We start from the raw sequence: 15,075 nt of genomic DNA, 5'->3' as shown, positions 1-15,075 counted from the left end.
ACGATAACATCACAAGTTCAGTAGGAAAACAGTAGAGATCTCAATTCTTTTCAGATTAACCAGCAAAACATAGAGCAAGAACAACAAAAAAAGTTACTTTGAATGTGACTTGTGCAAGAAATGAGTGCAAACCTTAAAATTAAGTGTACATCTCTGTCCTGCCACCAATCTTCTGAGCGAGCCAGCCCTATCTTAAGTGCATTTTTAACATCTTCCTATAACCATCAGTACAATTTGAAATCTGCCACTGTGTGATAAAACGTCTTCTCCAGCATGCTCCTGCTATGTCTGAAATATTCACTATTCTTGCTGAAATCATGAAGACATGGACTTCAGGAAAGGAGTTAATATATGGAAGAGATAAATATTCAACTCCTTATCTGCAAAGAATATCTACTTCAACCATTCTAGCTGCATAATAAGTTCAACAGCAAAATAAACTAATTATCAAACCTGTAGGTATTTTCTCTGACAGGAGAGAGAAACATACTGGAAGAATCTCAAAGTGATCAGTTTATTAGCAAATAGCAGCTCTTGGCTACAATCTCCACCATGGGCACAGTGTGAGGTACTAAGCCAAATTCTGCTGCTGTTGCACAAGCAAAACTCTGGAGGAACTGCTCTGAGGTCAGCTGAAGTCAAATTCGCAAAGCTAGGCAGAAATCCAGCAGAGATTTACACTCAAGCTTAACTTCATACCACGTGCTGTCCTGCTGAGATCCTCAGGGGTAAAACGTGGTATGTTCAAGGCAGGGTGCGGGCTCCAAGCTAGCTATACAGCGATGCAAAGGAGCACACTACCCAGGCCACTATTTACAGTACTCAGGCTGGGGAGAGGTTGTAGTGGCAGCTGTGTACAGTCAAACCCAAAACCCTAATGGAGAGGCCTTCATGAAGAGGTTTGGCTTGTTGTTGCAGCTGACTCTCTGCATCCACTTTATCTTTATATCCCCTTCAGAGATGTTTGACCTTAAATGCAAAAGGATGACATGAATCAGGAAGTGTGTTTATTATGTATGAGATATTTTTCTTTCATGTTAGCAAAATCCTTTTGTAAAAGTTGGCAGGAGTCCTTGCTACAGCTATATTTCAGACCCATGGGTGATCTGGAATCTAACATTATTTATATCTCAATATAAAAAAAGCAATGAAAAGGAAGCAAATTAAAAGAAAATAATCATAACACAGCTGAGGTCTAATAGCTTTTCTTTTCTGGAACCATTCAGGTCTATCACCACCCTGAAGTCACATCACTCCCTCAATGGTTTGAGGACTTGCTATGTAGAAGCTGGAGTATTTGTAGAAATATTGCGTTTATTGCTATGTTGCCTCACAGGCAAGGAACGTGAAGCACTCTACCAATTTTAGAAAAATAATTTGCATGGCAGAGCTCCTATTTACAGGTGTGCAGACACTACCTGCTCACAACATTAACATGTTAATAGTAGCAATTCGGCATTTTAAATCCTTTGTAATACAAGTACAGAGAGGAACACTGCATGGTGATGAAATCCTGCCACCAGTGCCACTAAGGGCACACTTCCAGCCTCTTGTCCCCCAGCCCATAGGTTTTAATGGAGCTGAAATGACAATGAGCCAGATGGTGTAAACCTGCTCACTTTACGTGGTGTGCTCTTACTCAGATACATCCCCCAGCGCCAGGGAGGCTATTTAAACCATGTAAGTAAGTAAGTGCTCAGTGTGAATAAGAGCTAAATTTTAGCCCTCAGCTGCCAATGCTGTCTGAACTTGCCTCGTTCCAGAGAAGATCATTCCTGAAGAGAAGGTTGTGAGGAACATTTTAAGAAAGGGTTATTTGTGTTTGCTTATCCCCAGACAGCTCCAGGATCAAACCTACACCATGTAGTTTTCCAAGCCTTGATAATTTTCAATCAACATTTATAAAATAAACTAATGGGCAAGTTCTTAGAATATTCAGAACATACATAGGTTTGCATCTTATCCGTGTTATTCCATAGTGATCTTCCAGCAAAGCAAAGACCAAAGGAAGAAATGTAAAAGAAAAACACAATTGCTCATTCTACAAACATGCACAAGAAAAAGCATTCTCAAAAATCCTGCATCATCACAACCAGAGGCCAGCCTAGTGATGTAAGAAGCTCTCCCTTGGCCATGCCGTCCTCCAGGAGACCTTTCTTCAAACAGACATCCCTCCTAAGCTCGGTATCTCATCTCTCCATGCACTGGAAAGTGGCTAGGAAAAGAAAGCAAGCAGCACCCCACAGTATCTCCAAAATGTCTTCCCGGACACGCAGGGGAAGTTGATATTATTCTGCTTGGAGTAGAGATGACCTATCTGAGTTTTGAGAGCAAACATATTTAAATGCAGAATAGTTTTCACTTTGAGGCATTCACTCCCTCTAGCATTAGCAGACATTAAATATGTGCATACTTAATGCTTTGCAGGCTCCTCAGCAATCAGGTTAGATCAGCAAAGGGAACTTGCCTTAGTAATTCAGGTATTCATGTTATGTCAAAATCTGGAGATACAGCTAGGGTGACATTTTCAGAAGTGTCTAAATTTCTTAGACTTTTTAAGCCCCATTGAAGCTTGCTTGTGGTGGGTTTTGAATGGAATTTAGGCTCTTGAATCCCTTTTGTGTTTTAGAGAAAGGTAGGCTCAGTCGGCAAATTTAGCAATAAAAAGCAAGCAGACTCTGCTTGGAAAGTCTGCAAAGTTGGGAGATAGCGCTGAAGTTTGGATAACATGACCACAAGCATAAATGTGCACAATTCCTTTGCATACTAAAGGCACATTTAATGCTGTGCCCAAGGATATGCAGCAAATCAATGAGCAAGCCTGAATCATAGCCCTAAGGGCATATTACATGCACTCTGATGCAGGAGGAATTGAGTAATTAACAGACTTAAAAGTAGCATTACATCAAGTTGATATATGGCTAAAAAGGAACTTAAGGGGGGTTCAGTGGTTTGCTGAAAGTGAGAAAGGGTCAAGAGCAGAGCTGATATTAGATATGAATAGCTAATTTCACCACACAAGTAACCTGGCACTTGAAAGTCTACTACTAATTTATTACTACATAAAACTTGTGATTTTATTGTCATAGTTTTCAGTATCCACTACTGGAAATACTGAAATTTCCCCACTTGAAAGACACAACTTACTGAATATTTGCACTGTGTTTGGAGAACCTGAGATGAAAGACACCCAGTGACTTGGCTCATACATCCATGCTGGCACAAATACTAATAACAGCTATTTAGTAAGAACATTCTTGTGCATGGAAGTGAGAACATTCTCCCCTTGGCAGCTCAGAAGTAGCACGACCTGCTGCCCTAGCAGTATGCTTACCAGACCTCCTTGACAACATCTTGCCTTTAATTTCAACTGTCAAAATTGCATCTATGGTACTGCAGTGTTTCCTGTTTCCTAACTTCATTGGTTCTTTCAGTCATTTTTCCACGAAAACACTCAGTGTTTTAGAAGTGACCTGACCTCTCTTCCCTGAACATAGTGTGCTCCCTTCTGCTGATGCCAGGATGTTGCTCATGTGCCAACTGCTGCAGTGACACCAGAAGAAACTGAGAGGTGCAAACAATACCTTATGACTGCAAATGGGCTGTGCTCTCAAGATTGTGCATAGCTCACGTTGAAACTCCTTCCTGTTTATTCACAGCATGCCCCTGTTATTCCAGTTTCCTCATGTTCAAACTGCAGTGTCCAAACCTGTTGACAGATTTCTGAGCGTGGTCAGTAGGTCTCGGCTCTGGAGGAATCACCCCACAGCCACTGAAATCAATGGAGAAGTGCCCATCAACTCAAGTGGTCTGAGGTTAGGCCAGGTATTTATTTCTGGAAAATATTAGGCAGCTTCTTTTCTGGGCACTTTGTTGCACACAGGTTTTCTGATGGGTTGTTTTCACTTGGAGGTCTACTGGACACTACGACCTTCTTTGACTGGAATATGATGGTCAGTAGGAAGGGAACCATGACTGCAATCACTCTGGAGATAAGCCACGGAGAGGACCTTCCCTTTACCTTAGATGGACAAGCTTAACCTGTCAGTGGCCTGACCGAGATGTGAAGTCATTTGTCATTGAAGAGGATGGATACAGCAGGCTCAAAAATCATATTAGTTTTACATGCACCACACACATCCCTAGTCAGGCTAAAGGAAAGTATGAGGATGTGTAAGTTGCCAGAAGGAGCTGTTGCTCTGCAGCCTAGACACCAGCAGGTTTTCAACAGACACCGCACTCCACGTGATTAAGCTAGGCAAACTCGCTAGAATATTGCATTAAAATGTTAAAAAGTTGGGAAGCTGTGAAGGTGCAGTCTAGAAGCAATCTGAAAAGACAGCTTCCTTAAAATTTATAAATGCAGACTCTCCTGGCTCACCACGTCTCAGCTTCAGGGGCACTGAGCCCAGCAACAAGGAAATCAGCACTAGTTTCCTTACTGATCTAGACAGCATGGGAATGGGATAAACATGCAAAAGCCAGATTCTGGTTTCAAGAGGAGGACTAGATAACACCCTGGTCTTCAAGGGGTATCAACACAGACCTGTAGGAAAGATGCACCTTTAATGAAAGGAGTAAAGCAACGTGGAAAGTCTCATTCAAAATATTTGGCCGGGTGAATGACCACTCACAAGAGGCTGCTGTGAAAGTGAGTCACTCACGTTGTAACTACTTGCGCCAGGTTTTCTTTTCACCCCCTTTCCTTTAGCAGCTGCTGCCCTGGGAGTGGTGCCACCCAGGCAGGCCTCTAGAGTGGTGCATTCTCTACAAGGCGAGTTTTCATTGCCAGACTCCAGATTCAGTTCTTTTGCTAGCGTAAATCAAACACTGACACATCTGAGGTCAACAGAACAGCACAAGAGTGAAAATGGCATACGGGAAGGAAACTCAGGGACCTGCATGGTCCTATGTTACACATTCCTCCTGCAGAGCACTTACACTAGCTGCCTCCCAGCCAGCTTGTTATCTGTACTGTCCTTAAGAAGCCTTAATGTCTCTGGAAATCACATTTAATATAGCCACTAGTATAAATTAAAAACATTAGTATGAGGGCCTTGTAGCAGTTTGGTCATGCTGCGGAATTAAGTTGAGATTAGTGATAACTGCAGAAAATTAGATTTATGTTAATTTTTTTTTCTGCAAAGAGTTTCCCATTCCTAGTCCAGGCAGCATCCCAAAGAAATAAACCTGTTGGCAAATGTTACCCTCCCATGTCACTTCTCTCTCCTCACACTGTGAGACTTCTCTTCTTCCCATTCTGCCGGCAGTTTGATGTCTGGGCAGGATGTTTCTCACCTGCTGGTAGCTGCATGCCCATCAGCGAAAGGCAGGCTGTGGCTGTCCCGTGAGACTTCACAACTTCCCCAAAGATGAAACTGGGCTCAGACCTGCCAGCACCAAAGGGCAGCACCTAACCTAACCTTCTGCTTCTCCTGAGGAGCAGCCTGGTCTGCTCAAAGTACCTTTTGCTGTGATAGTCACTATAGGTGGTCAGCAATGATAGGGCGGTCCAAGTAAGTCCCATTCTCTAAAAAAAAAGCAGCACAGCAAGTATTTTGGGAGACTCCTAATATTCATTTTAAGGAACAATCACTGACTAACTAAATAAGAGTTGTACATATTCTACTAGTTCCATGAAAAGAAAAAGCAATCCCAGACAAAGCAAAATGATAATGTGTTTTTGGTCAGAAAGATGCATGTAGTGAAAATCAGCGGAACCAGGTGGTATCAGCTATACCCCATTCATCTTGTCTGTGGCAAAGAGAACAAGATCCTCAGTTATTTGCAGCAAGATGTCTGACATTCAGGTCACAAACCATAATTTAAATTTCTCCAAGTTCTTCTTTGTTCAACATACTGTCAGTTTGGAAGTGGTTCAAGGAAAATCCCTGAGATTTCTCTTTCCAGCTGCTTCAAACGACTCTCTAGCTTCTGTAGTTAGTAGCTTAATGAGGTAACGGCCCTAGAATGCTTTGAAGATGCAGAGCCCTCCACCACACTGCCCCGACGACGTATTGTGGGCCCCACGGTAGGGTTCGGTGGCTCCGGATGGGTGGCGACTGCAAGAGCTGATTCTGCTACAGTTGAGGGGCATTGGAGTTCAAGATGAGTTTTCTTTCTGGGCAGTTTTTGAAAAATTTAGGAGTGTTTTTACGAACTTTGGGATCATTTTAGAAAACGCTTTCCCCTGAAGAGATCGTCTTCCTCATGAGGCACGACACATGCTTACATAGCATGTAGAAACAGCATGGGAATGGTATACCTAGCTGGACATGGGGAGAGGAAAAGGATTTAAAAAAAGCATACACGAGAAAGGTGTGATTTCTGTAAACTAAAACATTGCTTTGCCCTTTTCCTCTTTGACAGTGGTGTCTAATGGGGGCGGCTTAGTGCTGTAAACTGGAGAGTGTGCTCCTCATCTTTCCAGGTGGCTGTACAGCATCTCCTGAGGCACAAAGTGTCCGAGCTGGGGTTGGTGCCCAGTGTCTTTCTGGGAGATGATGTCTGGAAATATAAGGTGGTGCACACACCACCTCAGGTAGCTTCACCCAAACTCTGGGGGCAACTAGACTAATAAATGCCTGGGTATTCACGAAGATCCCCAAATCTATCATTACAGGGGAAGACTAAGGGCACTTCACAACACAGTGTGAACAGGAGCCAAAGGGGCAATACCTGAGCCCGGGCAGGGCCCAACAGCAGCAGCAGCAGCTTCATACCACACACAACCCCAAGAGCTGATGCTTGGGGGCCCCAGGCGACGGATGCCGGGAGCAGACGCTCTCCCCGGGCTCAGCAGCCGAGTGCCTGCCTCCCTCTGCCACGTGCTGGTGCTGGGGAGCTATCCCAGGGTGCGCAAGGGGGCAGGGGTGAGCTGAAGGACCATCCAGTCCTGTGATACCCTTCCTTGGGCTGAGCAGCTCCCAGTCTTGGGACCACCCTGCTAAAACCGGCAACGCCACTTGGAAAGGAAGGTACCGAACACGAGGGAAAAATACCAGTAGCTAGCCCAGATAAGAGCCGAATACATCATTTGTTCACTTTCAAGTTGTCAAAAACACACCTTTTTTATGGAAAACGAAGGGGGCAGGGCGATCACATCATCACCTGAATAGCTACATTGCACAGAGGGGCTGTGTGGCTATCAGTACTGCCAGGGCCTTGACAGGTCTAGGTCTGTCTAGAAACCACTTCCAACAGGAGTTTTTAAACATGGTAATTTCATTTATTTACTCAGCAAATGCATCACACTGATCTATTTCTGGTCTTAAAACATTTTTTTAATAATACTCTAAAAAATAATTTGCATATACCCTCATTGAACTGCTCCAAACCTGCTATTTTTAGATATTCTATCACCATTCAGTACAACACTCAGTAAGAGAGAGGATGCAAAATTAACCTTCCCTGCATTGTCAAACTGATTAAAGATGCAGCTCAGAAGAGAGAGGAAACACGCGGTCAAGTGTAGTGTGTCTATAAATAGCTGTGTGATAGGGTTTATACGGCGTTCGGCTGAGGCATCTGCACAATTTCTGTCCTCCGTTTGGCTCCGGCCTAAACGAAAAGGACTGCACAGCACAGCGACAACAAAATACGTCTCCCCTTGAGTACGGGCTGTTTGAAAATATATAGCCTGCTCCTGCTAAATTAACGGGCGCTAATGAGAGATTGCCGCTCGCTGAGCTGAGAGAAGGCCACGGGGTCCTTGCCAACACACGAGCAACGTTGAAATGACCCGTTCCCCTCCCGACGCTGCTTCTCCGCAGGTGAAAACTCCAGGCGAGAAATCCCCCCCAGCAGAGCTGGCGACATTGCACAGAGGTCTATCACAGTATAACATAAGACACTGGATTATTTTTTCATTAGGAGAGAATGGTTCCTGCTGGACTGGACTTAACCTTGCGAGCACTTTAGCAGCAGTGCATTAAACACGGCCCAAAGCCTGGCTGCGCCTCACGTCAGCCACGGGAACCAAGCAGAGAGCCCGTCACGTACCTCTTGAGCTGTCCGAGGTAAGAAAGCAGGACTTTCAGCTGTGCTTCCCAGCATTTGGGTTATTTTTTCTTGTTTCTTTGTTACCTGTTCTCCCCTCTTCCTTACTGATCTCACTGACTTCGCTGAATTTAATACAAAATCTAAGCCTGTTTCCAAAGTGCTCTAAAACAGAAGGATGGGTGTGAAGGTGCTCCAGTCCGGGAGAGACACCTGAGGGGACGACTCAGTCCCCGGTCCCCGGGAGAGGTGGCTGCATGGGGTCCCTCAGCCCTGCACGCCGCTCCTGGCCCCGGCTGCACACCTGGGCACGCTGTGACATCTAGTGGCAAGTCCCCCGGCCAAGCCAGAGAAGCTCCGGGTTTTGCAGGTGTCTTGCACAATCCCTGGACAAACGTTTACTACAGACTGTTCAGACTTGTCCTAATGTGTAACTAGGTATTTATGTATAATTTTACATACATAGGGTATGATGGTTATTTCTATTTAGGCCAATCTGCTAAGACTCCTATTTCAAAGTATACCACAAACATGATAAGAAAGAAAGAAAAAAAATCAGTTTGCAACACAACTCAAAACCCATCATCTATTATGCACAATATTTTTCACATATATCCCCCTAACCTGGGTGTTTGGGAAAGAAACTGTTAACAGCAGCATGCCAGGGCTTCTGAAATAGATTCAACACCTAGAGGAAACTGAAATGGGTGGAAACAGAGTTGTAAATTGTCCTTTCTGCCCTGTATCCTTAGATAGATTAATATAATAGAGGATTCACAGTAGTTACCAGAATACAAATAATATAAATGAACAGTAAGCCACTCCTACAGATCCTCCAGGAAGATTTAGGAAGATATGAAATACAGAAATACTTTCATTTTTGCATTAAAAATGAGTGGGCTTGGTACACAGCAACTTGACATCTTGCATTAATATTGGGAACACAGAAAGCCAGGATGACAGTGCTGTCACTGTACAAAAATGGTTACTGTTTTCCTCACTCAGACATGTTTCTCTCCCAGTTAGTTGGCAGGGAAGTGGTGCGGGGAGAGCGAGATGCACGTGCTGGGTGGCCAGGAGGCCTCTGTGGCCGTGGCCGCTGCCGTTGAGCTCTGTTGCATTAGCAGCTGTGCAGGTGGGTATTCTTCACTAAAACGACTCTTTCCTTTTTCCTTTTCCTTGTTAAATTGTAGTGTCTCAGTGCAAATAGCCAACACTGAGTCTGCCTCCGTCTGGCGAGGCGTCCTGTACGAACAACAGCACTGCTTCCTCTGCCACCCGTAACCATCCTCCAAACGCTGGTGCAGCGGGCATTAAACCCCCAGATCCTCATAGTCTGCCTCTCGTTCCCACAGGCCACTTCACACTGGTGGCCTGGCTCATTTTTCCTCCAACTTCATCACCTTTTGATGCGTTTTTCTCTCTGACATCACCCTTTTGGGTTCCTCACCTCCCTCAGTACTGACCGAAGGCCCAGAATTATCCTTTTCCTGCTTTCTAAAAGTAAATATCATTGATGATAACAATGGTCCAACTAGGAAAGACAGGAGGAAGGCCCTGATCACCAGAAGGCCAGAAAGGAGTAAAGATTGGAACCAAGATTTTTCTGGGGAAAAATCAAAATCCATCTTGGTCAGAAGCCCCACTGCTGCAGAGCAAACACTGATGAGGCACCTGAAGAACCTGAACCCAAAAGGGCAGCCAGGCTCCCGGCTCCAGCTGCAGTGGGTGGCTGTTAGGCACCAAAATCCCTTGGTGAGAATTAAACAGCTCTTTCCTGGCAATTAACCGCTTGAGAAGGAGTTGGTCACCTGTTGGTTTAAATGGACGTTTGAGACAATCATTTTCCACAGTTTTCCATATATTTTTTGACTGCTTAATAACTCACTTATCTCAATATTTAATCCTTTCTCCAATAATCAGAAATGGCTGTTGTGGAGGAAGCAGGAATGGAGCATGGCTGCATGGCCCACCACACTCTTCCGTTCTGCTGACTTCCCTGTGTGAGCCCCGCTCACTAGGATGTATGCCGCTTCCTATCTGTCTGCCTTGCCCTTACGTGTTTCTGCAGCTCTTAATAAACCTTTGAGAATCAGAGATTTAGCTGTAATCTCCACGCAACAGTCCATCCTGAGTCTGAATTGCTGCCTCTGAATTTTACGCTCCCTGCCAAGGACAAAGAGTTGCCGCTCACTGTGGGAGAAACCAAGCAGGTCATTAGCTTTGCCCCCCTGGTTTATACAACACCATGCAGAGAGGGAGGCAGCTGCTGTATAAAATCACTCTGAAACAGATCTTATATTCAGCTTGGCTCTGTGTTTCTCAGACTCAATAGTTCAAACAATACTCTGATTCTTGCACCTATTTCTCAGGATCTGGATGCACAGTTATCAGCAAAAAATGGTGATTTCCATGACCACTAAGAAAACACAACCTGCATCCCAGTCCAGATCCAGCCCTACGCTTTCCTCAGGATCACATCATGTTTTTGAGCGATCTTCTAAAGGGAAGGAGCATGAGGAGAAACCAGGGTTTCATCCTCAGGTGCTCAGATCTGATGGTGAAGGGGACAGTATATCTACCTAGACAGACAGCTCTCATCTCTGTGCTAAGTGAAAAAAGTCCAGCGACCTGCCCTTCACAGGTAAATATTGAGTGCAAGGTGCTTCTGGTGTCACCAGGGCTGTAGCTGTGCAGTGACAAAGCAGCCAGATGGCACCAAAAACTGTTTTGTCCATTCGCTACCACTTCCATTTTTTTCCCTCCCAGCAGCAATCACTGCTGGTATTTGACCGGCTCAAACAGCCCTGACAACATCACGCAGAAGCCAAGGGTGCCAAAAGTCCATGTGCAGCTGGAGTGATGGACTAATGCTGCGGCATGACACAACCGTGTTGCACATTCACCTCCACCTCCTCTCCCTCCTTTGGCAAGGTTTTATTTAATATTTCACCCTTTTTTCAGACTTTGTTCGATTTCATGCACCATCGTCAGTGACATATTCAATATTAGCTTGAATAATGATGCAGAAATTGAATCAATAGGCTTTGCCTAACAAATAGAAAGGCCACATCATGCAAGGCTGGATAGCATAAGTTGGGGAAATCGACTGATTGCTGTGCTGTTTGTTGAAAGAGGAGGACAATTACCAAATATGAAGAGCAAAAGTGAGAAAAAAAGGTCAGAATTCAAGAGGATGATAGATTTTGTTCGAGATTTGGGACCCAGGGAAGAAAGCTGGAGCCCGTCATGTAGTGCACACGCCCAGACCTCTTTGCATGAGCTCTGTTTCTTAAAATACCCAGATCCTGCCCCATTTCTGAAAAATGATGGAAACAGTAGTGAGATTTGCAATGCCATCACCCTAAAAAGTGGAGCCATGAGGTCTCTCTGAAACCAAGAAGGCTAAAATCAATCCTACTTAAGGAAAAGATGCGAGTGAGTCGAGGCTTTCAAGTGACACTGCCTCCCCCAGGTTGCAGCAGCCAGAAGAGACATCTAGCATCGTGGTAGAAACCTTCTTGAGCTGCCAACAGCACCTTCCCTGTGCCTTTTACCTCTCATAAAGCTTTTTTTTAATGCATAAAACAACTAATGCAGCATAGAGGCCAGCAAATGATGGCTTCTTCCTGCCGGGGAGTTTGGAGTTGGCGGTGGTGCCCAGCGGCGTGCCCGTACCACAGCAGCCCCTGTCACCCCAAAAGCAAAGTCGAGCCTTTTCACACTCCATTTATGATATGAGAAGTTAAATGTGAAAGGTTCTTATGGCAAATTCATTATGGCAAGTCTCTGGCAGCATAAACTCATTCCCTCCTTATCATTTTTTGCTTATTTCATCACTTTAATTTGCTAAAAATACATAATTTTCCATCTGGAAAAAAATACACAATTCCTACTTCCTAGAAGACCTCTGCATACCAATGGACTCTCAGTCCTGGTCTCAAAAGCAATAAACTCATTGCGTTTCTGCTTAGCTCTCCCACTTGGCACACAGCCAGGGTGACGCAAAGCAATGAGAAATAAATTGACTCAAAACTTGGCCAGAGAGCATCTGCAAACAGAGAGCTGAAAACTCAGCTTGATTTATTTTATAGAGAGGCGAAGGACAAGAAATATGCTGCTATTCCCTATTGCGGTCCTGGCAAACAGCGCTCCGCATCCAGGCGAGAGCCAAGCCGGCAGCGGCGGACCCAGCGGGTCGCACGTTAGGAGCACACGACTGCGAGAGGCCGACACCACGCTAACTCGTTTTCTGGAGACATTCGATGCAACGCTTTCATCTCCTGTCCAGAGAATACAAAAATGTCCTACAAAGAGTGATAATATAGAAGCCGCCATCTGAGATGCAGACACTTGATGCCCTCCGGCGGAGCAGTCACGGTGCTGCTGGATGATTTTTTTCAGCCTTGCAAAGCGAGTCTCTGGCGCAGCCAGGACCGGGCTGGTTGAGCTGATTCCCTGCGCAGTGGCATGGAGCTGTCACCGGCACGGCTAACCCGGGACCAGGGAAAGGATGCTGGCTGCAGGGTTCCCAGGCACCAGCGTGGTTCCAGCCCGCCGCAGGAACCGCCGCCAGCCCTCACGGCGGGACGCAGCGCTTTGTCTAACCAACGGCGGCTTCCCCATCTTGGCCAGCATGAGGAGTTTCATGACTAACCACCTTAGAGAAGTATAAGAAGATAAACAACACTCGTACGTATATTCACATCCAAACACACACCTACCCTCTTATAAGGAATCTCTAATTCCCATAAGGAATTTCAATTACTGCAAGGACGTTTGCAGCTGAAGCTGTGCTCGTAAGCCCAGTACCAGCTGTGCCGTGTATTTTCCTCGGAGAGCAGGCATGACAGCAGGAACGCAGGTAACTGCTACCCTCTAGAGGAGAAACCTCTGTCAAGCATTAGTGGAGAAACTTCTGCTCTATTACCTCGATTCAGAGAACATTAGGTTTTGCTGTGGCATTTAATGCCATGTATATGGCTTTCACAAGCTTAAGCATTGGATCTCAGTGTGTTCAACAACTGCATTTTTTTCTAAATTGACCCCAAATCTATCACAATAAAATTTTCCACTTTCTGTCTGGATAAGCATGAAGAGCCCAGTCAGGAGAGGCCAGCTAGACCTGTACCTTCACCCTTCCACCCCCCAGAACTCTTACTGCCTGTTTTGGGGTAATAACACTAAAATATATATATAGAGAATAAGCAAGGAAAATAAATAAACCTGTTCCTACCTTCCATGGGGAGGGTGAACCGAACAGCGTCACCGTCCCGCTCGGAATCGGTCACCGAGCCCCGGCGGCGGCAGCCGCGCTCGCCGGGCCGCGCGGCCGCTGTGCGCAGGCGAGCTGCTCCCCGGCACGGGCCATCCCGCCGCGGGGCGGGAGGCTCCGCCGCGCTGCCCAAAACACGCAGCTTTCAGCAGAGGCGGGACAGAAACGCGAGGAACGGGCGCTGCAGCTACGACAGTCAGAAATCCCGAGGTGAACTGGGGCATGGCTGAACCGCAGGAGCAAAGCCTAAAGCAGACTTCTGAGCGCTACAGAGCGGCTGCTGCCTCGATCTTTACCACAGGCAAGGAGGAAGATATGCTAAATCCTTTATTTCAAAAGCAAAAGGAAAAAAAAACCCACTAAATTGAACTCATTCTGGATGGAGAACAGGGATCCGAACACAAACTGAATTTATTTTGCAATAGTAAGTCAGACATAGTGGATCTGGGCAGGAGCTGGTGCCCACGGGAGCACCGGGCTCCACCGTGGCACTGCTTCTGGGGAAGCAGCAGCAGGCGTGACCGCGCGGGGCTCATTTCCACCTCTCCAGCCCCACTGCTGGGCAGCTTGCTGTTTCCTGGCTGGTTTGGGTGGGCAGAGACTAGAGGATGCTAGAAGGAAATTTGGGCTTACTGTAATTATTGTCTGCCATGCATCTCTACAGCTTTGAAGCTGTTCTTCTTCAGCTGAAATTCTGCATTAGGGTATAGGTATGATTTTCACTGAAAGTATATTTAAAGAAATCTAATATGAAAGAGCAACACAGTCTTTTTTTTTTTTTTTTACTATTTGAGACATACTATACTTATGACAACACTGATAACTGTGAGCCTTCAGAATCATGGAAAGCGGCCTGGCCTCCATCACTCGCCATTACAGCTTGCACAGGGGAAATAAATACTACATTTGCAAACACAGTGGACGAGAAAAAGGAGAAACTGGTCATTGAGCAGCCGAGCTGACTGCCCATATCGCTGAGAGACCGTGGTGGATCCCTAGGAGCAGCTTTCAAACTCGCCGAAGATGACAGAGGCAATAGTAAGCCAGACATGGTGGATTTGGGCAGGAGCTGGTGCCCACAGGAGCATCGGGCTTTACAGACGCCTGGTGCTGCGGCCCGGCGCATTACTGCTTCACTCTGCGCTGCACAGGCTCTCACCGAGCAACAGGGCTAAGCGCTAGTGAAGGGAAAGCTGAAAACACTGCGGGTCCTCGTGCTTGCTAGTCATATACTGAAAACCGAAATAACTTCCGATGGGCTTCTAGTCTGGACACGCTTCAGCACCTGTCTTGGAGGAGGACACCCAGATTGTTTCCAGTTACCCTAGCTTACACGCAGACTAACTCCAGAAAGACACGCTGTTGTGATGAGAACAGCAACTAGCTCTGAGTTTCTTCTAAAATAGGGTTTCTGAAAACATAGTCTTTTCTCGTCACCTTCCAGGAAAGGACCCAGCAGATACTGTCACCCCTTTCTGACTGGTGGTGTAATCTCCTGGAGAAGGCAGCGATTTTCCAGAAAGCCCAGAATTTTCCAGGGGCTGGACAGTCCCTCCTAGGACCTAGCTTGTGCACTGTAGTTTCCCTGTTCTCCCTGCATTTATTCTCCAAAGCTTAAGGACAGGCCCCTTCCCAAAAGTCTCTTGGTCAAAACTGGAACAGAACTTTGCTGCTCATTTGCTGTATTGTAATTAATTGACCTTCCTTTCGTAAGAACTTGTAAGTCTGAATAACATCAGCAATATCTGAACAGGGTAATGTTGCAGCCTGCCAGTCAAAAACACATTGACCATCCACAGGAA

The 15,075-nt window shown here is 45.8% G+C and overlaps 1 protein-coding gene across 1 annotated transcript in view; it reads right to left on the bottom strand.

The window, feature by feature from the left end:
• Window positions 1–13,365, bottom strand: part of LOC134146854 (rho GTPase-activating protein 7-like) — a 57,574-nt gene extending 44,209 nt beyond the window's left edge. Inside the window, exon 1 of the mRNA XM_062587437.1 lies at window positions 13,235–13,365. Within this exon, the coding sequence (XP_062443421.1) occupies window positions 13,235–13,241 (7 nt within the window). The 5' untranslated portion in view covers window positions 13,242–13,365. The remainder of the gene's footprint in view (window positions 1–13,234) is intronic.
• Window positions 13,366–15,075: the final 1,710 nt, after the last annotated feature.

Source organism: Rhea pennata, chromosome 14 (genome assembly GCF_028389875.1).
Source record: "Rhea pennata isolate bPtePen1 chromosome 14, bPtePen1.pri, whole genome shotgun sequence".
Taxonomy (NCBI): domain Eukaryota; kingdom Metazoa; phylum Chordata; class Aves; order Rheiformes; family Rheidae; genus Rhea; species Rhea pennata.
The sequence above is the reverse complement of the archived record's forward strand: the minus strand, read 5'-3'. Positions and strand labels throughout refer to the sequence as shown.